Source organism: Leguminivora glycinivorella, chromosome 5 (assembly GCF_023078275.1).
Source record: "Leguminivora glycinivorella isolate SPB_JAAS2020 chromosome 5, LegGlyc_1.1, whole genome shotgun sequence".
Lineage (NCBI taxonomy): Eukaryota > Metazoa > Arthropoda > Insecta > Lepidoptera > Tortricidae > Leguminivora > Leguminivora glycinivorella.
Window position 1 is genome coordinate 12,714,402 of NC_062975.1, and position 24,114 is coordinate 12,738,515.

The 24,114-nt window shown below is 36.2% G+C and overlaps 2 protein-coding genes across 3 annotated transcripts in view; one reads left to right on the plus strand and one right to left on the minus strand.

The window, feature by feature from the left end:
* Nucleotides 1-14,047, minus strand: part of LOC125226035 (metalloproteinase inhibitor 3) — a 56,709-nt gene extending 42,662 nt beyond the window's left edge. The window contains exon 1 of one of the 2 annotated variants that reach the window (XM_048129859.1): nt 13,839-14,047. In XM_048129859.1, coding sequence (XP_047985816.1) covers nt 13,839-13,870 — 32 coding nt within the window. In that variant the 5' untranslated portion in view covers nt 13,871-14,047. The remainder of the gene's footprint in view (nt 1-13,838) is intronic. The other variant, XM_048129860.1, reaches the window with a different exon arrangement.
* LOC125226516 (synapsin) overlaps nt 1-24,114 on the plus strand; it is a 148,690-nt gene that overhangs the window by 85,936 nt on the left and 38,640 nt on the right. The gene's annotated exons all lie outside the window — the stretch shown is intronic.

Consider the following 24,114-nt stretch of genomic DNA (forward strand, 5'->3'; position numbering starts at 1 on the left):
AACGTGCCAGTAGGTGCTTACAACTCTTACAAGTATGTAGGCATCGACCTACTCGTATGTATTACTTTGTAAGGACGTGGCATACAGGCACCAAAAGTTACAAACACTCGAATGCGAAGGCAAGCGTGCAGTCCAAGGGACCATTCGTGAGCGTGATGGGAACTAAGCCACAATTGTAGCATTGGCCCACCATAGCGTGCCAAACAAGAATGTAGTCAAACAAAATGTTATATGAAGACTTATCCTTACTTTTGAAATCTAGGTATTTAGGTTATTTCTGCCACGTAGCATGGAAGGTCGAATATCAACAACAAGTACGTAATTCAAGTTCTTATTTGACTTTAGTAGTAGTTGACTTAGTAGCTAAATACGATACATGACGTTAATGCGTTTTAGGAATTTCGTGTGAAATTTGTTAAACACACTGTTTTTGAGTGCAAAGTATCAACAACATGCCTTGTTTTGCATACGAACGATTTATCATGTGTCTGTTTACTTATATTTTGTGCTCAAGAATGTAGGCAATTCTAAAACAAATATTTATAATATGTACCTACTTATAATATAACCTAACCTAAAGTAAATTTTGAATACCCCCCCCCCCCCCCCCCCCCCCCCCCCCGACATAGTGGACCGATTTCCATCAAACATGGCTAAAACACTCCCAACTAATTAGGTTTTCAAACAAAAAAACGAAATCTAAATCGGTTCATCCGTTTGGAGCTACGATGCCACAGACCGACACGCACACAAACAGACACGTCAAACTTAAAACACCCCGTCGTTTTTGCGTCAGGCGGTCTAGCATAACTTGCGCGTTCGCCCGCGAGTTCATGCTTGAAGTCGCGCTTGATGTATGGACTCGCGCGCGACAACGCAAGTTGTGCTAAACCGGGGGTTAAAAAGTACTGTCAAATCAATAACGTGCATTTTTCTACAAAGAGCCTCTTTTTTGAACAATATCACAATTTATGAATTTTGTATTAAAAGTTTAAGTTAGGAAATAGATTACTTTTTTATGTTTATTATATATACACTTTCCTTATTACGTTTAGTATTTTATAATTTTATGTAATAGAAATAATGTTTTAGTTATTTGTTTAAATAAATGATCCACATTTATGAATCACGTACTTGTATTCATTGCTCGGAAAATCCTCGTACAATTAATGATATGGTTCCCGCTACTTCTTCTCATCAATTGATCTTCTCAACGAGTATGCGGGAATCGAGCGGCTCAGGACCGTTTCGACGAAAAACCTATTTCGTCACCTTCTTAAATCCACCACGCTATGTCAGCATTGTAGGTACAACTCCTAAATGGTCACCTTCCTAACTCGTCCACATTACCATTTTGACCACAGTGTCAGGTCGTCAACATGGTCGTATCACCCATTATCGTACTTGCTGTATAAAATATTTTTTGGACTTATAATTTCAATTTTCAGTTACATTTCTCTAACGGATAAATTTTGTTAGCCTGAATTAAATTTTCTTAGTCGACCAACAGGAATGTGGACGAGTTTACAATTGGAATGTTGTCCAGATAGGAAAAATAAAATTTGCCGAAATATTCACGGACCATTTAGAAATAATGGTAAGTGACGAAATAAGATTACGGACGAATCGATCCTAAACCAATCAAGCCCTAAACATTAGGTAATTTGTTGGAACGGTGCATTCCTCATCCCGCATACGAGATTAATTGAAACTTCACAGTTAATCGTTTTAGAAAGTTTTGGATGCACGCCAACAGCTGGTCTGCATCAAATACTTGTACAGAGTTTTAACTCATACGGTCAAGGTTATCCTTAAACGTGCGTAACTTAATCTGCCATAATCGATTCAATTTTAATTTATAATTAAGTTGATATGTTTGATACCTGACGCATAAAACACCAAGAAAAAACTTACGTCATGTTTATAAATATTACAACTACTATAAGACTGTAGGAGTAATATGCAAAGTAACAATTTATACACATAGCTAAATCAGTAGGTATATCAAATGATATTGAGTAAGAAAACGCAAGAAAGAACCTGAGGTATTGTTTTAGCCAGAAGGGGATTCTTTAATTAGTAACCACTCGGCTGAATATAATAAAATTGACGGTGCGATCGACAACTTCAAACTGGTTTAGAAATTTTCTCCCGGATCTTCCTGCCTTTCCAGGCTGTTTGAAAGTCAAACAGACAACTTGCCTTGTACAATATTGCATTGATATCCTGACATAAATATGGCTATTAAGCAATAGTATGATTTTGATATTCGAGAAGTTGTAATTATATCGTCTATTTATATTCCAATATTAGAAACTAAGTAAGCATTCCGGCAACAGCAATAGTGCCAGTAGTAAAATTGCTCACTGCTCGCCGCCACTTTATGCTCTCGTAAATGATCGATAGCTTCGAATCATGCAGTACTTCCCTCTAGGTATTTCACGTAATGTTAGTTAATAAATCTCCCGTACCGCTAACTTTGGCACATATCCAATAGATATTATTACTTAATGAATAATAGTATCTAAAGTACCCCGATATCTGCATGCAAACGCATCTGTTCATACGCTAGACACATGCAATACTTCGAAAATTAAAACGGATCATTAATCTTGTTACATTTCTTGTTACTAAATGCATTTGTCTCGTATTTCGCTTTCATCTTTAAATAGAAAATGTTACGATTACGACTGCTAGTTACAATGGAGCAATTGTGTTGTGTTTGTAAACTAATAAATTGATAGAGCCAATACCATCACTTCATGTTTAGCACCATAATTAGCGCAGTGTGAGGTAAGTTTATGAAAACGATTTTTAACGCGAATTCGTTCGGAGTTTAACCTTGGCCGACTTTAAACCTGGATCATGTTGTTCGGCGCTGCGCTCGCGCCGCGCAGGATGTTTACACAGAGAACAATTTTGAATAGGAGGAGTGGAAACTAGGTGATCACACTGATGTTAGATGTCGTAAAACAAGCTTGATTTTGTAAAAACAACCGGCGTACAACAATATAAACGGGAACTTTCCTTGTTTACTAGGCGCAAAGCGACCGCGGCGGTGTTCATCGTCTCGTTTCTTGCAATATGATTGGCCTTGACAACGGCAATGAATATGGCGGTAATAAAGTAAATATCTAATGAGACAACAAGCGGCTCCTCAAGTGGTTACGTCAGTCGAGCTCCCGTCAATGGAGCGCGACTGCACTGCAGGCACATGTCGGTCCGGCTACTCCGGCGCATCGCCCACCGCTGCCGCCGTCCACTTCACAGGTTTTTGATCGTAAAATATTCAAATTATTACTATTTAACCAGTTTATGTTAATTAGATTCCTTTGATTATACGACAAACATACAAACTTGTGTTTATGTTCGCGTTTATTTGTACATCTGTCTTATGTACTGTTTGTGGTGCTGGTGTTGGATTCAATTTAAATAAGTACATATTATTCCACGAAAGTTTACACAGGCATTTCCTAAGCACATAACCTGCCTAATTTATTTTCATGCCTCGTTTGTTTGCTGAAATTTTTTGTTCGCTTCTGCCCATGACTAGTCAATTTTAAGCAATCATTTACAAGAGACAGAGTAGTCATGAGTCCATGACATTCGCAAGATCGACATCATAAATTTAGATCCTAGCTTGCCATCAAAACCGATCTCGCACGATACTAAACAGTCTAAATACTTTAAACCAGTACTTTACTAACAATAATAGCTTAAGGATATGGAATTGAAAGTTGAAACTAATAAACGCATTTAGATTCATACTCGTACTTGTATGTAGCAAGTAAGTCCCTGACTCGGACGCTAAGCCGTCTAGTTGTAGATCAATTTACTAGGTACCTATATTATTATAAGATAAGCATATGTGGTGGCAATGATAGGCAAATGGAGATAATATAATTATATTTTTAAGTTTTGACTAAATGAAAGCAAAAATGAATGTTACCTAATGAGTTGCATTATAGTTTCGTCCTTCTCGTCACGTCATCGCGCGGTTATTTCGGGCGCGCGTTACGATCACCTCCGCGCACGGGTGTTTAAGAGGAAAGGGGACGATGGACGATCGATACAAACCTACACCTCATTTTCCTCTCATCTATAACATACATACATACATTCACGCCTGCATCCCACAAAGGGGCAGGCAGAGCACATGAAACTACTATAGTCTCAGTGCCACTCTTGGCAATCAAAGGGTTGAAACAAAACGAAAATTGTGACATTGCAGTGACAGGTTGCCAGCCTCTCGCCTAGGTCACAATTTAACCCATATCCCACAGTCGACTTCTACGACACCCACGGGAAGATAGGGGGTGGTGAAATTCTTAACCCGTCAGCACACGGGGGACGGCATCTATAAATATTTATTTTTTTACATAAAATCAATATCCAGGAGGAAAATGAGGTGTAGGTTTCTATCGATCGTCCGTCGTCCCCTTTCCTCTTAAACACCCGTGCGCGGAGGTGATCGTAATCTATAAATATTTATTTTACATAAAATCAATATCCAAATTTAATATATATTAACCATATCTACGCCTCTCGATTATTGACTTTTATCGATTTGCGTTAGATTTTTCTAAATGCATATCGTCACTACTTTTAAAAAAACTTGTATCTTCGTCTGTCAATGAAAAGAAAATTGTAGTAAGTATGTATGGAATGCATGCTTACTGCGTTTTAACTTTAAGGAACAGCGTGAGATACGAGATTTTTTTAAAGTAGTGACGATATCTCAGAACGCTCCTGCTAAAAACCTAAAGTAGGGACGGTTAATATTCAAAGACTCTATCAAAATATAATAAAAAGGTTATAAACAGGGAGAAAAATGAGGAGTACGTGTGTATGAAATATGTAAAATATGTTAGACGATTTCGCGCCTAACGTAATGCCCTAGCCAGCGCATGTGCAGTGCTCCACTAAACTATGGCGCTATGCTAGTACCAACGCTCTTTCTACCTTTTTATCTAATAAAGATTCAAGTACGTGTTTGTTTCTTAAATACTGACGAAATCGTATTTACATAAAATGTTTGAATAGATGTTTGCACAATATTTAAGTAGGTACCAAACTTTCAAGCTAGATAGATCGCAGCATCTACCTAAATGTCGTTACAGATTAAATCCTTATTGATTTTAATGTGTCATTCTAGCTTTAAATCTCACTTTTACGCCATTTACGTAAGCAATAATGTACCTAACACTGCAAAAATATAACAACCACTTACTTTTCTGGGTGTCTAGGAATTCTAAAGAACATTCTGACATTTCCGCATTTTGAGAACTGTTCTCCATACACCCATAAACACTACAGTAACGAAAATATGTCTTCGGTGCTGACGTCATTTTCTCCCGAACTCAACACGTCAACACAGCGCGCGAACGCGGCCCCGACTGTTCAGCCCAATACTTACCAGTTTCGCATGTATTCGGTGCATATGGAGAGTAGTTTTCGACACACCGCGCGGAGTGAAGTTTGTTAGAAGAGTTATTACTGCTTTATACTGTGACTAAACCGCTCTGTAAGGAGGACACTATAGTCCCGACCCGCCCGCCTGCCACGCGTTCTACGAGGTATTAGCATCATTAGACTAGACGTGCATACATATTATAGACACTTATAGCAGTACAGTGTTACCTGCAAGGCAGCATATGGGTGTATAAATCATATACGTCAACTATAATTCCGTATACTTTATGACAAAAAGTGCATAATCTTATGACTTTTACAAGCAGTGTAAATAAACAAATGTTACCAATAATTATGGGGGCTGCGCAGGTACAATCACCAGTCCAATCCAGTAAAACAAAATCCGCAAAACAATCTGACACGATCTTATTTGTAAAGCTGTAAGAGCGCGTTACATATTTTTGAGGTCTTTGAAGAGTAATTTCAGGTGACTGTTAACAAAAAGTTATTTCTGTTCGAGGGGTAATTGATGAAATAATTATATTGCTTTTCGCCAAGTATAAGTCTTACTCTCGGATCTGGGGAATTCCTCTCAGGGGACCGCCCCTGAGAGGAATCATCGAATGACAAATTACGAAACGTTTTGCGATTCAAATTCTGATTACCTACCTTATTTCATTCAATGTTTCTGTTTTTGGTTAATTTCTACGAAATTGCGAAAATACTTTTGTGAGTTGAGTTTATATTTATACCTTAAATTAACTTAAAACGTAAAATTACTATTAATCTTAACGCCTCCCTTCACTATTATCTTAATTGCCTCTACTTGACGCCTTTTCCAATATTTTTGAAAGACTTGAAATATGTCAGAACATAAATAACATAATTAAAGGTACCTAATAAATTGAATTTCGTTTAAAAAAACAATTCAATCCGCATTGGACAAGAAACAATAAAAGTTCCCGTTTGTTATTATAAAGCCTGTTGTTTAGAGTCGCAGTTTATGACTCCGGCCGAATTTATTGCGATTACAACACGGCTGTCGCAAACGGATTCCTGACGGATCCATTAGCACGTTTCTTACGTTTTGTAGATTCGCTCATAGTTTACCTTTCGTATTAGGTATATACTCACGCCCGTATTCCCAAAAAGATAGTCAGAGCACATGAAACTGCCCAAGTTTCAGTGCCTCTCTTAGCAATTAAGTCGTGGTCGAAAGAAAACTACTTAGTTTGTGATATTTCAGTGACTGGTTGCTAGCCCATAGCCTTCACCACATTCGAATCTATATCCACCAACGGGAGGAAAGGTGGTAAAGTTGTCGCCACACGAGACAAACAAAAACTTTGTGTCAGAAATAAACATAGAAAGTGGTGAGCTATAAATCGCTTTAAGAAATGCATGGAAGCGTCGGCGCCTGAATGCCGCGAGTGGCCGGCATGCCGCGGATATTTGCAGCTTGTAACTAGTTCTGCTTGTATCGATTACCATCCTACATACCTATACCTACCACATTTTAAGACAAGAAAATATCAATAAGAATACTATTCATTGTGTACGACCCAGAACAAAAAGCAAATGACATAACCAATTGCTGAAAGCTCCCTATTCGTACTCATAATCTCGTAATAAAAGATACAGTAGCAGTGAGATTATGCTTCTAAAATGGTCAGATATCGATATAAGTAATCTCTGAAGCTAGATAGGTATTTTATACATCTAGAATTTATTATTAGAAATACATATGATTAAGTTACAGGTGATCTTAATTGTGAAGAGCGCATCGGGGATGCAGTGAGCTTAAGGCATCTCGTATTACCGTTAGCGACGGCGCGGCGCCGAGGCTAAGACACTACGATAGTCATGCTTCGTGATATGATGCTATCTTCTATATAATGTCACATATAATCCAATCCTGCACGGCAGAAGGCTTCATGTTACGGCAGCAATCAGTGCACGTCCTCTGACTTTAATTACGGTACGGTGAACCAGTTTAGTTAAAGTTTCACTAAAAGTTTTCTACATTTGATCCTCGTGCTACAAAAGGTGGGGTTCATTTATAACATAAAAAGCTATATTTACTAAAGCATTTTGACTCTCGAGTTTCTGGATCCCAATCAGGCTAAAAGTGCTATCTTTTTCATTTTTGAAATAAATTATACTAGTATATCTATATAGCTTAATATAAAAATATGGGATTGAAAATCATCATGTTGCGATGCGATGTTTGACGTCCAGTCTAGCCAACGAAGTTATTTAGTACCCAATAAAAGATATCTAATTCAAATATCAAACATTGATCGAGCCATTTATCAAGTATTCGAGATATAAAATATGAGCTTCAAAACGATATATGGGTTTGATCAAATCCATGAATCAATACTTAATATTACATTTATTTATATTTCTCACTCGTCATTATAAATATTATAATAAAATAATAACTGAAGACAACGTTAGTTGCTCATGATCGAAGACCGTTGTAGTTTATTCATTTGTATGATTATTGGGCGGGTATAGGCGTCCATCATAATAAGCATAATAACAAGAATTCGCCGAACCACAATATCACGAATAGGGTCGTTCTTACGTGATGCAATCTGCACAAAAATACATATGTAATGTATGCTTTAGTTAGTATTTATTGAAGCGCTGGTAGCCTAGCGGTAAGTGCGTGCGACTTTCGTTCTGGAGGTCGCGGGTTCGAACCCCGGCTCGCACCAATGAGGTTTTCGGAACTTACGTGCGAAATGTCATTTGATATTTGCCAGTCGCTTTTCGGCGAAGGAAAACATCTTGAGGAAACCGGACTAATTCCAATAAGGTCTAGTTACTCTTCGGGTTGGAAGGTCAGATGGCAGTCGCTTTCGTAAAATTAGTGCCTACGCCAAATCTTGGGATTAGTTGTCAAAGCGGACCCCAAGCTCCCATGAGCCATGGTAAAAGCCGGGATAACGCAAGGAGGATGATGATGAGTTAATAGTCAATTAGATTCTTGAAATACTTTGTCAGCTCATTAGCTCGGCCGCTGGAAACAAGTTCAGGTCTTTTTGAGCTAAACCAGGAAAACACAAGGTTAAGACGGAACATAAAATTCATCTTAAACAAGAAAACATATGAGTATGACGCTATCACGGTCAATGCTACATTATCTACAATGTATCTAATCATCTTTATTACTTTGGTCGCTTATGTCACATATGCTAGTATTTGTATAGGACTAACTTTAGTAAGGTCGTAAGTTCCTTTCGATTTAAGGGTATTTTTGTTTTGGGCTGTAATTTGGCGGCGCCTCACGTACTAATATTATAAATCCCGGCACACGTGGGCGTCCTATTGTCGGTCTTCAGATAACGCGGCTCGGCTGCCAGCTATCGTGAGAAATTTCTACGAAACCATCGCGATTGCGTTGCCTTTGAACTTGTATATTTCATTATCAACTTTATCGTAAAAGTTGAGTTGGGGGACAGTTATACGGCAATTGAACGACCATTCTAAAGCGCTTTGATGATGTTGTCAAAATCACATTAAACTCTCGTAACAAAAAGTTTTATCGTTTGTAAAACTATGTGTAGGTCTTCAAAATTAAGTAAATGTGTACAAATATACGTATTTATTTGATTTGAATTTCCGATAGTATTTATATATTCTCGAAAATTTTAGACGAGTAGGTATCTGATATTTATTATCTTTGAGTCTTTACAAAGTCCTGTTTCCTAAACTTAATTTAACCGCCCAAACTAGTGATGCGCCATGATACGCCATCGCTGGAAAACGTACTCAGATCTTGAAAATAATTATATTACGTAAATATCATGAAATGAGTTTCGAACTTGGAATAAGACGCGCATAAGAAATAAAATTAGATGTCAATATTAGGTTTCGCAATGGCAGAACTGTGCTAGATGCTAAAATGGTGCGCGTCCCAGTTCCATAGCCACCTAATATACGTGTAGTAATAAACATCAGTTAGTGCGAGTTGTAAAGTAATAAGTGGCTGATAGTCACCGATAAACGTCATCTAATAATTGCTTTCTGCTGTTGAACGAAATAGGAGTAGGTTCTCGATGTCATGCCTTCTTTGTAAACATGGTCAGTGAAATAGGTATAATGTTTAATGTTCGTGTAGGTTGTTCACTGGAAATGAAAGGCGACCGCTTTTGTCACTTGCACTCAATAGATGGACACATTGTTTTGATTCCCGGGCGCGGGCGCGGTAACGCGAGACCTGCGGCGCTTGCGGCTTGTGGTGCTCGGTGCGGGATCAGAGTCCCCTCCTCGATATTTCCTCTACCGTCATCAATACAAATCACGTATATTATATTACGTCTCTTGCTTTTCTTATCTCAGGAATGGACATTCAAAACTCGTCGCTTAATTTCACACTTTGGCATTTCCGGCTCACTTTTATTCGATTCCCCGTATTTACGACTCCGAATTCGATCAATACTGTTCGGCCCGCAGCTTTGAATTAAGATAACGGTTTTATTAGCGTCTAATTCAATTCGTAGAATTAGTCTTATCTATTCAACATAAAAACCTTTTTCTATTTGAGTACGGCTTTCTCAACATTCGCTTTCCGGGTGAAGAGAGCTCGAAACCTTGCGGTGGAAGCGTTTGAGCTTAAAGCGTTGCGACTGAAGACAGGTACCGCGCACTGGCCACTGGGTCAGCCACGACCGTGCGCCGGCATTCCACGCTACTACGCGCAGACAATACTGAGACAATTAATAATTCTCCCAGTCCATTATTGTTTTAGCATCCACAATTGTATGCTCGGTTATCTATGCCGTTAGATTAGATATATGGAGCGATAGTGGCGTCTTCCTGGAATATTACTGCGCGTTGCAATTGTATTTGATCAGATGCAATTTCATAGGGATTCATTTGAAAGTTTTCCTTGTCATCCGTAAAAAATAACTGAGCGTTTAAAAACTAAAAATTAATTAACCATCCAAAACTGTATCTAAACCCAGTAATCAACAAACATTCATCGATTTTTTAAAGTTTTGTGTAACTTACCAAACTTATTTTCATTTAAAAAATTACATTGAAACATTTTTCAGGCAGTAGTTTTACTCTAGTAACCGATTTAACCTTTGGCCTACATTTGCTCCTACTTACATTTACTTACACAGTCACAACACTGTCCTACCGAATTAGAATTTCAATTCATCCAGCGGTTGAATCATAACAATATGCAGTCGTTACCTTCATAAAGCACTAGTAATAGGCAAACGGTGTTGATGCCTATCTCCGTTCGTGATTGCCTTCTTCCGCGAGCCGGGTCGGGGGTCGGGGTTTGACACTAGACCTTCGTTTTAAGCCAACTTTCTAGCTGTAACATATCCCACGACTTATCATCCTTGTAATTTTCACAGTGCTTGTACTTACCCATAATGTGATAATAAAGTATAATCTAATAATAGGGTAAGGAGGAACTTGTTGAACGAGCGGGTAAGTTGGACAGTCAAAATATCACGAAACCTAAATATTATAGGTAATACCTGCACAGAAACCCATTAAGGAGAAAAATAAGGCCTATAGGATAGGAACAGAACCGCCATTACTATTAAGTTAGTAGACATGTTAAACATACAATTTTCAAAGTATATGATAGATGTGCCCTTCTCGTGTATTTCGCCATTTTAAGGAAGATCAATAGAGCTTCTGATTCGCACTGAAATCCCGTAATGTGATCCTAATTATTTAAATTAAAACTGATGCAAACTTAAAGCAGTTTCCAATTCCCATAACATGTGCATTGTGCATAAGTAGTTTGTCCATAAATTGCAATCACAGGTTAGATAAATTATTAAAATTAATTTATAATTATTATATACTCGTAGTACAGTCCAAAGACTTTATGAGTTTTATGACCGACTATATTATACTCGAGAATTATTTATATGACTGTGCTATCGACTAAGAGATATATACCTAAAGAAAACCTGTGCAAAGGAAGATTAATTAATGCCTGCGCCGCGCTAGGAAGTTTTCTCCACTGTTGGTTTTTCATTTTTCCAGAACTGAAACTTTTTCATGGAAAAGGTTAGTTGTAGCCCGAAGTCTGTATACCTAGTTGTTTGTAGGTTTGCATAATTACTAAAGTAGACACTTTTTCTTTATGACTAATTGTCTACATAGATACATTAATTTCTTACTAATGTATACTGTACTTAGGCCTGTATTCCTAAAATGGGTAGTCAGAGCACATGAAACTTCTCAAACTTCAGTGACACTTTTAGCAACTATTTAAGTAAGACAACTATTATCTACCCTTCTCTTAGTTACAAGAATAGAGATTTTGCAACTATTATTTAATTGTCCTTGAAAATAACGACGTTAAAATAGAGCACATAGGTCAGTTGCGATGACACCCAGAAAATAAGACGCGGTGTCTTGGCCGCAGACAACCCGTACAAACTGGCCATTATGCAATAAAGTGATCTGATTAATCAATAGAGCAGAGTGGCTCCCATTCGTACCGCTAACGACACGCTTCCTCCGCAAGCATCCTGGCAACACCCTGCCGTTGACTTACAATTGAATCTGCCACAAATAACCACATTCTATTAATAGACGGCTTCTCACGCCGATTAATTCGTCGTAATCTAACATACATACTCTGGCGGTGGCGAGTTTGTTTATTGTTGGCGGCGTAACTGACACTGAACTCCGAGAAACAAAAAGGGTAAACAATCTGGAGGAACTGCAGAAAAGTTGTGAGAATAATCTGCATCCTAAAGTTCTGTCCTTTAATTATGAGCGATGCCGACTGTAATTTCGCTGAATAAGTCAACTTTTAAAATCAAATTACATACCACAGAACTTTGAAGTCGAAGCCTCAACAATTTCATTAAAATCGCCTCTTGTAATTCAATTATGTTTTCGATAAAAAGTTAAAAAACCCATTATGGAAGCATATTGCGAGTTTCATAATTTGACAAGTTTCATGGAATGATTTTACATTTTTTAATGCTCTGAAATACCACCTACCCTCGTCGTAACCCTAATAATATTATTATATGTTTAAATATTTGTATCTGCATGCTCTGTATTGCCCTGAAACTCCTGAATAAATACTTGGGTACACACGTGAAAAACATAGCTATTGCTAGCAAAGGTATTCGAGCTATACATAAATAGTTAGGTAAATGGTAAATAAATAAAGTTCGATGCTCGTATCTCTCGGTAAAACCTCTAATGTAATAAAACTGAACGTGTTGATATTGAAATCATAATATATCCGTATACGTGCATAATCAAATAGGATATGAATTGGGATAGATAACTATCGATAAGGAACTTATTTGATTTTAACTGAATGCTGGCGCACAGTTTGGAACTAATATTTATGATGGACTATAAAAAGCCTTTCAGTCGCTTTTCGGTGAAGGAAAACATCGTGAGGAAACCGGACTAATTCCAATAAGGTCTAGTTACCCTTCGGGTTGGAAGGTCAGATGGCAGTCGCTTTCGTAAAACTAGTGCCTACGCCAAATCTTGGGATTAGTTGTCAAAGCGGACCCCAGGCTCTCATGAGCCGTGTCAAAATGCCGGGATAACGTAAGGAGGATGATGATATAAAAAGCATTTCAATTGATGAACTAGCAAAAACGATGATGAAATCACATAAAATAGGTATTACATACTTATGTTACTAGTTATGTGAGTGCCTCCGTCTCAGAGATAATTCTGCACCTTGCTTCGCCTAGCACATGCCTATTTCAGCTATTGGCAACAATATTGACTAGCAAACACTACATGAAACGCGAGAACGCTAACCAAACGCTAACTATGTTTACAAAATGTGTCACGTTTGCTTCTCGAGCATTATTTAATATCGTCGTAAGTCAACAAACTTTGCAAACCTGATCTCTAAAGGAATCATTGTTGTTAGACCAATAAGTAATAGTTTTTTTATTCCAATTCCGTTGTTACTGGATGTCAGACAGTTTTTTAGTCTTCTATTTTTCAATTGCATCTTCAGCAGTATAGAAAATGTTGACCATTGGGATCTTGTCTCTATACAACTACATGCGCAGTTATGGATATGCAACACAATTGGATTTTCCTCCCAAGAGCCGCGTGCCAACTTTCGCCTCCATAAACATTGTGTAATTAGCAATTGTTTGTACTGTATTTATATCTAGCTGTTAGTTCATTATCAATTGTGCAAGTGCCTGACTCATTGAAATGCACCTTACTGCATCTAATGCAGTGTTTGAGATGATACGAGAAATTTATTTTAATAATGTATACTTATGATAATTCATTCAAGTATAAATGTATCATTAAAAAGATGTAATACCTAATAATACGTTATTACTTATGAGATATGATGATCCGTTATTTGATTATTCAAATTAGAAAAACATCAACATAGCCGAAAACAGTGTAAACATAAAAGTAAACAAATGCACCTGTTCAGGTAATTCCGCGATTCCACGGTCATCCAAGGTGACGTCACAAGCACCGCAAAACTGTATCACTAGTTCATCAAACCCTTTCAAAGTCCGATTGTTTGAGTGATTATATTCGATTTATCGTATGTGTCCGCGCTTGCCGGCACCGAGTTTCGTTCGACACGCGCTCCTCGTAGCGAGCAATCAGTAACTGAACGTTTGGTTGGGCCGGACCAGTTATTATGCGCCCACCGAAGGCATCAATATACACTAACACGTGGGTATGGCGCTGATATCACATCGCTCGGCTTATCGCTGCATCGCTGGTAAAAGCTCGTGATTCATCACGATTAGGTTTCGCGTGTGACATCAGCGAGGTATGCAGCTAGTGTCAATATTGTACGCTATCTATGTACCTACCTGTCAACTCAGGTTCTACCCAGATGTTGATTAAAAAGACCAAGTACCCGTGCTTATATTCGAGATGTTGCAGTATAAATGATCAAAATGGATTTCATTTTCCATCATCGTGACCATATAACCAAACATTAACTTGGTTAAATTGGGTTTGATTAGAATCTATTAAAACAATTTTAAGCAAATCATTAAACATATTACATATCTATTATTAATTCATATAATGAAAATATATATTAAAGGTAGGTGTGAGGATAGCAGTAATCGTCAGTCAGTCAAAAGCATAATCATCTGACCTAGCTGGACTTTGTTTCTCTTAATCTAACAAACACTCCAAATCCAAGCCCATGATCCAAATAGCATCAAGCTCGTGTGGTTAGAATCAAAAGTTATAATCCAAATATTTGTAGCATCTCCTGTTCTACATGGCTTCGAAGAAAACCACTTACTTAGAAACGTGGGTTTACAGAGATACTTGTACACTTCCGAAGCCAGTTATTTATTCTTTACAAAGTTGTTTACATGAGTATCCCGTCGATTTATTGTCAGTATTATTCGTCACCAAAAATGGGGTCCGACTAAAATCTGAAAATGTATTACGTCAACATACCGGGAGGACACTTGATACTTATCTTGTTCAACATAAGTACCCATTAAAAAGGTCAAGAATGACACACTGGACGTTTTTAACACCGAATGTTGCCTTTACTTATACAAATACTTTACAATCGTGACTCGAAAGCCCAGAAGCTGTAAGAATGTATGATACATCGAGTATCCGTTGTTCCCTAATAAAGATATATTTCATTGTCCTTTCGTTTCGATTATTTGATTCCGTTTGGCCCGTGCTCTTCTTGATCTTAAGTAATATTTATGGTTATTGTCAGGTCTTTCGGAGGTTAAAGGGTATTCAGTATCAAGTTACAAAAACATTCAATGAATAAGTTATTACTATTATTAGAAAGGTATGCTGTTTTAAAACTTGACAATTAATTATAGAGTCCGTTTAAGCTTACTCTGCAGCGATTGTGATAGCAGTTACAGACCGTGCAAGTATTATTTTGTAAACAGTTAAATTTCTATGAGTCTTCTAGAAGTCTAAAACAAAAACATGCATATAGTGTGATATCAATCAATAGTATCAATACCTATCTCTGCGTAGTTAATATTAGCTTGGCCTGACTATAATATGGGAAATAAAATTTTCCCATAATATTATTATGTATTTAAAATCATTAAGCATCACCAACCATGCCTTCTGTAAGTGTAAAGGCAGTTGCAAAATTTGCGAACTTCTGGAAGTACGAGTATGGTAGGTTGCGTCCAGCGTGGTAGCGACTTACCTACTCTTTTTGTTTCTTATTATTATAGAGAAAGCGCATTCGCCCCATATGTTGGGATATTATTAGATTTGCATTCTTCAAGTAGGTACCTACTTTCTATTAGCATCGCATGCACTGTTTAATCGCACTGGCTACATACTTAGATGTATCTTATCAAACGGGGTCGAGCCGCACGGCAAACTGTTGCAATAATTTCCTTCTACCACCTTCACAGTCCTTTGTTTTTCAAATATTTATCATAAGCGCCCATTGTAAGGACATTTTAGTCATAGCTTAGTCTTTAATTAGGTCAGCAATAATCCAAATATTACTTTAGTTCCGCTTGTTGTCGATGAACAATGAGATGTTTTGTAAATGCTCAATCTCTTCCAGCTTTTTATAACAAACGCATTTGCGTCAGTAGGCTAGAGTTTATAGATCGCTGTAATCCATTAGAGCCTTATTAATGTCGAATTAGTGAGGCTGAAGGATGACGTAATCTCATCTGACCATAGTCAAACGTTAACAGCAGGTCTGTACAGTTTTTAATTTTAGTTGCCCGCAAAAATCAATACTTACCTTACAACTTAAAACGTAATTCTTGACAATGAAACCTGACGGTCTGTAACTTCTAAGCTAGACATAAAATAGGGAAAGGCGCCACTTTCTGCATTACTGGCCCGTGATTACTTTGACGTCAATAAATATGACAATTGACAACAATTTACTTACATAGAAATTGATTAGTTAAAACCTTAGTGCGTTTTCACATTATCCGATCCGATATCGGAGGTAGGAAGGATTTCAGAGGCACATCAAAGATGGCGCCTTAAATATATGGGATATCGGTCCTACATCCGATATCGGATTGGTATAATGTCTTTATTCATTAAAATATATCTATGCCTCACAGCCTGCATAAAACTACACTCTTCCGCTTATTTAATTTCTACTATTTTTTGCTGTTGTATAGGTATTTTTAACAAATCTCCGTTTATTCTATTAAAACTCGGCACCATGCTATAAAGCGACAACCAATTGGGTCCCACCAAATCGAACCCGGGGTCGCGGAAAGCTTATATCATCTATTTCAATTTTTCATTTGCATGGAAGTTTTTCTGTAAATTAACTGCATTCATTTGATTATTTGGGATTAGTTGTCAAAGCGGACCCCAGGCTCCCATGAGCCGTGTCAAATGACGGGATAACGCAAGGAGGCAAAAAACTGCATTAAGTAATTTGACAATTTTCTTTGACTTGGTAGGTGCCTAATACCGTTTAATAAATGTCATCTCTGTTTGTTCAGCGGAAGTGTGTTTCATATTTCACTCTGCTGCACAAAGATTTGTCATGTTGCGAGTAACTGGGCAGGGTAACAATAGTTATATGTTATACAAGGGTGCAAAGTTGTATTTTAACGCCGAGTGTGGAATTGAAAAGGTGTGGGGAAAAAAAAAAGCTAGTGAAAGGATTCTATAGTTGAACCACGAGCGAAGCGAGTCGTTCGAGAATAGAATCCTGAACTTGCGAGTTTTTTAACACACGAGAAGTAAAATACTTTGCACCCGAGTGTAACACAGAACTTTTCCCCTCACTTTAGCGAGGAAAGTACAACGCAAAAAGCGCGTTTATTACTGCTTCCAGTAGTTCGACAGGTGGTAAATCATCGTCATCACTAGATTCACTCACTTTTATCAATTTTAAAGCAGAAAAAAATGACTATATTCATGGTCAAATTACTTTATCTACTAGTGGATAAAATGCGTTTTTACCCGCTGGTATTGAAGGACAAAACACGTGTTTCCGAGCTAGTGAGGGGAAAAGTGCATTTGTCTTAGGTGCGCAGCCTTTACACTTTTGAGACGTAACACCTTCAAGGCATCAATATGAACAAGATATTGTTAAGAAAAAATATATTATCTTTCATTTTATTTTTATTGCCAAATTGTTAAAATCAATTAATCAGAATATATTTTCTAATTACGAACGATATATCATTAGAGAAAAGTCTTTTAGAAGACTAAGAACTAGATAGAGTCTTAAATTAGAGCATAATAGGAATAATTTTTGTGAGGAAATAATTGTTTCAAAATATCATCCAAACTAAATATAAAAATCATTTTTAAATACCTATCCAACAATATATCACACGTTGGGGTTGGAATGAAAAAAAAATATCAGCCCCCACTTTACATGTAGGGGGGGTACCCTAATAAAACATTTTTTTCCATTTTTTATTTTTGCACTTTGTTGGCGTGATTGATATACATATTGGTACCAAATTTCAACTTTCTAGTGCTAACGGTTACTGAGATTATCCGCGGACGGACGGACGGACGGACGGACGGACGGACGGACGGACAGACAGACATGGCGAAACTATAAGGGTTCCTAGTTGACTACGGAACCCTAAAAAAGTCGTGTCCTAAATCAGAAACCCAAAAGATGAAGAGATTTTTTTTTAGCATTTTAAACATAAATTCGTTACTACCACAGAACTTTATTTATATAGAAGAAACAAGTTCATCTATTTGTATAGGGGCCGAGCGTGTCAAATTTTGTACTGAAGTTGTTTCTTGCCTGTAATTTTAAATAAGGCTCTTGATTGGTCATAATTTTTGTGTTGTTGCAATTAAATATCACGTAACGAGGCATTTTTTATGTTTTGATTGACTTCAACTTACAAAAATTGACGCCCGAAAGCTGCAAGCTGCGATTAAAGACGGACAACTCAGTGGATTTCACTGAGTTCATTTGACACGCTAAGTAGATACGTTTGCTTGATATATGGTATATATGACATCTGTGGTTACTACGCTTTGTACTGTGTGCATCGAGTTAATTCAGTCGATGAAGTAACTCTAAAAGTATACATGAACTCTCAGGTCAAAAACAAGGTAATGCTTTTCAGCTAATAGCAGCATACCGCAAAGAATAGATCAACCGCAAATATTGATTCACTGTAATTGTTATTTGTTTATTTTCCTCCACGGGGCCAATTCATAGTTCCTGTCATTCATTTGATTTTTTAAATAAGTACACGAGGTAAACCGCATAACCATTAATAAATAGAATACTTACGACTAATTAATTATATTAGTAATGCATTGCTCTCGGAATAATTAACTTAGGGATGTCAGTAATAAAGTAAGTCACTCAGGCCGTGTAAAACGTGCAATTATATCGTTACGTGGACGTCTACTTTGTCATTACAGGCGCTATAATAGCTTATGAGTGCAATAAATATGAGATAAATTGACTTTGAATGCACAAACGCTGTGTATCTAGTACCAATCGCCGCGTATAGATAACATCAAAGGCGGTCATAATGATAAATGACAATTGCCTCGTCCTTTAACTACAATAAATACTCCATTGAGACACTATGATACTATTTCTCGCCTGCGTATAATCATTAAGCGCTATTGTCAGCAACTTGTTAGGTTATTTGAATTGAATGCCTCTACGACTTATCGGTAGATGGATCGGTCGATAATAGTCGCTAAAGAGCAAATCATGTCCTGCGTATGACATGGGCGCCAATGCCCAGTATGCCCAGCCCTTGCCCTTTCATCACAGCCCTAGCCATGATAGATAGATAGATAGATAATCGTTTATTCATCACACAAGGTAATAAGTACATTTAAAATATACATCATGTAGTCAAGATTATATGCATTTCATAAAATTCACTAATAGTTTACACAGTCTTGCTTAATAATAGTTATTTCACTTGAGCACGAAACACTGACAGTCTTCTCAGTAATGGTGTCAGTAATGTACTAATGTCCTCTACAATTATAATATTCGTCTTATACGATATGATTTAATAAGTTAATAGATCAAAATGCTCGTAGAAAAATATACAAATCTTTTTAACATTGAGTTTATAAATTTACAGAAACGTCTAAAACACAAAATATCGTCACTACTTTTAAAAAAACTTGTATCTTCGTCTGTCAATGAAAAGAAAATTGTAGTAAGTATGTATGGAATGCATATAGACTTACTTCGTTTTAACTTTGAGGAACAGCGTGATATACGAGATTTTTTAAAAGTAGTGACGATATACGAAAAAAAAACAAAACAAATCCTTTCTCTTGAATCTGGAGCAGCCCGCCTGGGAGTCACCTCCACCTTACAAAAAACCACAATAATACTTCTCGCTCGGTAGTAGATACTTAATCCCACTCTATCCACATATACCTCTACATATTATGTTTCTGACACTGAGTAAAAGTCCCATAAGCCCAGAGCTTCCATGTAAATATAGTTGTAGATAAACAGAAACCTTGCATTTCCAGAATGCATTTATCTAAATCATAAATAATTTCAATACGAATTGAAAATGGCGCCACTTAGGCGTACCCATATAATGTTGATTAAGTACCTATGACCAGACTATATTTGGCAGCTTAAATCTAAGTACTTAACAGAGTAAGGAAAATTTAACATTCCAGGAAAAAAAACTTAAAACCCAGTCGCTGACGCGGCGGATCTTAACTTTGCGACAGGCAAACATATTCGAAAACTTTGCGGACAACAATGCTTAATCACTAAACTACATCGGTACATAAGGCGACATACCATCTTTGGCAATATCCACGTTGAGTTTGCTTTGGTCTGAGTATGGATGCGTCATCGGAAGACACAGGAAGCATACCTTGAGGCGTATTCAGAAATTTACAATGCTAAACTAACTTGATTCATTCTTATTTGAGTGAATCGCTCTAAATAGGTGCGTAGCTTCGTGTGTGCGACCGCGACATACTGATGTTGAAATTAAATTGTTATAATATTTAGAGCGTAAGAACGGTGATCTTCGTGGAGCAAAACACTTGATGCTGAGCCGCCCACGATGCCACCTCCGCCGAGACGAATGTGTGTTTGAATGATCGGGATACCGTCAGTGGGCTGTCATGTATTTACCTACAGGAAAATGTGTTACCAAAAAGTCCTTACATTTCTTACCCCTGCTATTAATGCCACAAAAATGTCGGCAAAATTAACCAAATATTTATGTATATCGGAACGGTAAAAATTATTACAGGAGTAAAAACGTTTTATGATCAAACGAACTTCTTGAAGTGAAGTTCGATCGAAATTATATGAGTCACTTCATTTGAAGATATAAATTTATATTCAACTTCCGGTCATTTCCGGTTACCGCCCCGTTGGCAGTTGGCGTTCCATTGCTCATTATTTTAGAGTAGATATGAACCAAAACTTATACTTGGGTTTAAGGGTGGGAGGGATCTTATATCTTCAAATGAAGTGACTCATATAATTTCGATCGAACTTCACTTCAAGAAGTTCGTTTGATCATAAATTATATTTCGTCACTTCATTTTTCAGATATAAATTTATATTAACCATGTAGATGTTTAGAGATATAAGTTTTGGTTCCAAAAATACAAAGTTTAGGCTGTTTTTTTTTCGGGGCACCTGGTCTAGTTTAGAAGATTTCTTCTAAGTCTTCTAACTAATGCGTGAACCCTGGGGCGTCACGTTATTTATTTATAATTCTAATAACTGGCGCTGTATTAAATACTTATGTTACTTATACATTGTACTGATACTAGATCTACAGTATAATATAAGTTAAAAAACAATAGAGAGCAGCCCTCAAAACACATGTTTATTTTTTTAAGTCCGGAGTAAAACAAGACACTAACACTACGAGTCTATAGGACTCGTGCGTAATATAATTTTAATTTAAAGGACAAGTATTCTTTAACCATACTGTTAAACTGACATATTCGTTTTTATTAGGCCTGCAACTTTTGCAGAATACTTAGGCCGCTGAATCATACAAAGTATCCTTCGTATGGATTCTTTTGTTAAAGTTCTATATATGTCTATTAATTAAAATTCTTAATTGATCATCCCCCATAGTGCATAGGATTTATTACGTTTATAATGTATGGTATTTACTGAAGATATTCTAAATACTCTTTAGAATATACAATATTTGTGTGTTGCAGGTTATATACCGTCGCTGCGCGTGCAAAATTCGCTATGTGATTTTTAACGATTTTTCGTTTTCAATGCCATTTTAAACCTTATTTCTAAATACATATGCTCCAAAAACAGCGTCGAGCTCATTTCAGTATTACAGGTTTTATCAAAAGTAGGTATGTGATGCCCATACATTGAATGTTCCTCCTATAATCGCTAACTGCAATAAATCACATAACTACATTATCTTCTTATAACAGCAGTTTTGGAATTGCGCCTGCTATGTGAATTATGACACATAGCTATATTTTCGCAAATATTGTATAAAAAGGTGTGTTAGATGTTTGTGCCCGATTTGTACAATCTCATACACAGCGATAATTTTGTACTATTTGTAGAAATCGTGAATGTTTCCAGATCGTGTGTTTTGCGTCACATAGCAGGCTTTTCTTATAAAAATCTAGCCTACTCTCTTAAAACTTGTTTAAATGGTGTATGGTAGGTGGGTTTGTAGTCAAGTATAACCTCTATAAATGAGACAGAGAATGTAGTTTCCCTTTTTATTGAGACTATGTCTGAAAGTACTCACTCTGACCGAATAGTTATTTTTTAATATTTGTTAAAAATAAATCATTTTAAATTGATTTTTAAGATTAACTGTCAAAAATTTATTAGTGTTTAGTATAATGACAAATTTCGTGTAGGGTTCAGTGCGTGTAAACGTATATTACAAACTATCGAAATACGATAAAGTTATGCTAAGTAACTTAAAAAATAGCAAGTGATTTAACATTGCATTGGTAAGACATCGTTTTGTATGAAATTTTGTGTGATAAGATCTATCTATCCTTTCTGGAAACATTATAAAATAAATAGATGAAAATAAAATGTTTAATAAATGAAAAATAGCTGACTTGAGAAATCACACAAAGTTTTGAGTGACAAAGATTTTTTATCGTTTTCGGATAAAAAAAGAAAAATGGAACCCTTACACAATTATGTACTTTCTTGTCAATCCGTTTATCAATTTGTCAATGTTATTTATTTCGGAAAAACCCTTTACTCAAGTGTACTGTACCGTTCCTTGAAGCTGTAAAAAAACCTTATTTCTAAGTAAATACAACATAGGTTAATTGAGTTGAAAAAAAATCTACACTCTCAAGGAAGTCAAAATTAATAGGGTACTTCAGTTTGACCTAAACTATGAAATTTGGAAAATAAATCGTCTTACACCATACATGATTATTAATATAGTTGTGAGAAAAAAAAAATTGTAAAATATACACGTAACCTTCGGTGTTCGAGCCAGACTAGCATTATCCGGTTTTTCCAAGTTAAAAAATGCATAATGAAATCTTATTCAATACATAAATGTTTGAGCAACTTTGTAACTGAAATAACCTCCATTCATAAAAATTAATGGAAAAAATATATTATTATAGTTGTAATATATTGGTAGTAATATATTAATTTAATCGAGTTTTTTATTATAGTATTTATTGTATATTAAGCTTATATTATTAAATCGTGTTTTTTCTGAAATAATTAATTCGAAAATGAATTGCTAAATTACAAATAAACAACAACATAGTTAATTCAAATCATATGATTAAATAACCATGTAACGATAAAGTGCACAAATTGTATTTTGTTCCTTAAGAATAAAATCTAGTTAAGTGATTGTAAGACACATACCGGTTTTTTACGACTCAAATTATAATCGCTATGTAACATATTTATGAAAAAATATTTTTTTAACCTTATAATAACTGAAATATAATTTCAAGTTATTTCTTAATGTATGCAAAAGTGAAAATACTTATGCCATAAAAATATTGATTTATTTATGTTCAATAATTGCCGAAATAAACAGTTTTTTGTGTCTCCTGTAAAGTAGGTTAAAAACACATAGCGAAATTTGCACGCGCAGCGACGATACATGATTTAAATTCAATTGGCTGCAATTATTTAATTTTAACCAATCCAGTATTAAACATAATATGATCTGATGACCCTAGTATTATACGAAAGACTATGATAATATATTTTGATTTATTTACTGCTGTAAGCAAACGCTTGATTTTTTACGCAACTCAAACTTACTATGTAAGTTTTTATCATTATCTTAAGGTCAGTGCGGGCAAGACCGGCATAGTTTATTTGAAATAAAGTTTGAGTGGATAAAACTCTATAATTAATGCAGTCTGGCGTAATGCGCATGGTCCTATAGGATAGCAAATATTATATTTTACAAAGCTTTTACAGTATTTTGGTGAAGTAAGGTACTTTTAAGTGATAAAAATCACTTTTTTTAAGGCTCGGCGGGTTGACCGTCCTCCCGCGATGAGCACAGAAAGACCGTCTAGTCCTTGTTGTCGCGTAATTTCATATGAGACTAGGTTCCAAAATCATGATCATTGTTATTTTACGTAATAACGGGACAGAATGTGCTAGATAACTATTAAAATAACGTTGAAATTTTGAACATATAAGCATTTTTCTATTTATAAGGCAAGACCGGCATATGTCCCGTAGATGGGGTTCATAACCTTTTCTTTTCAGGTCCAGATATTGCATAATACTGTTTTTCCAACGAA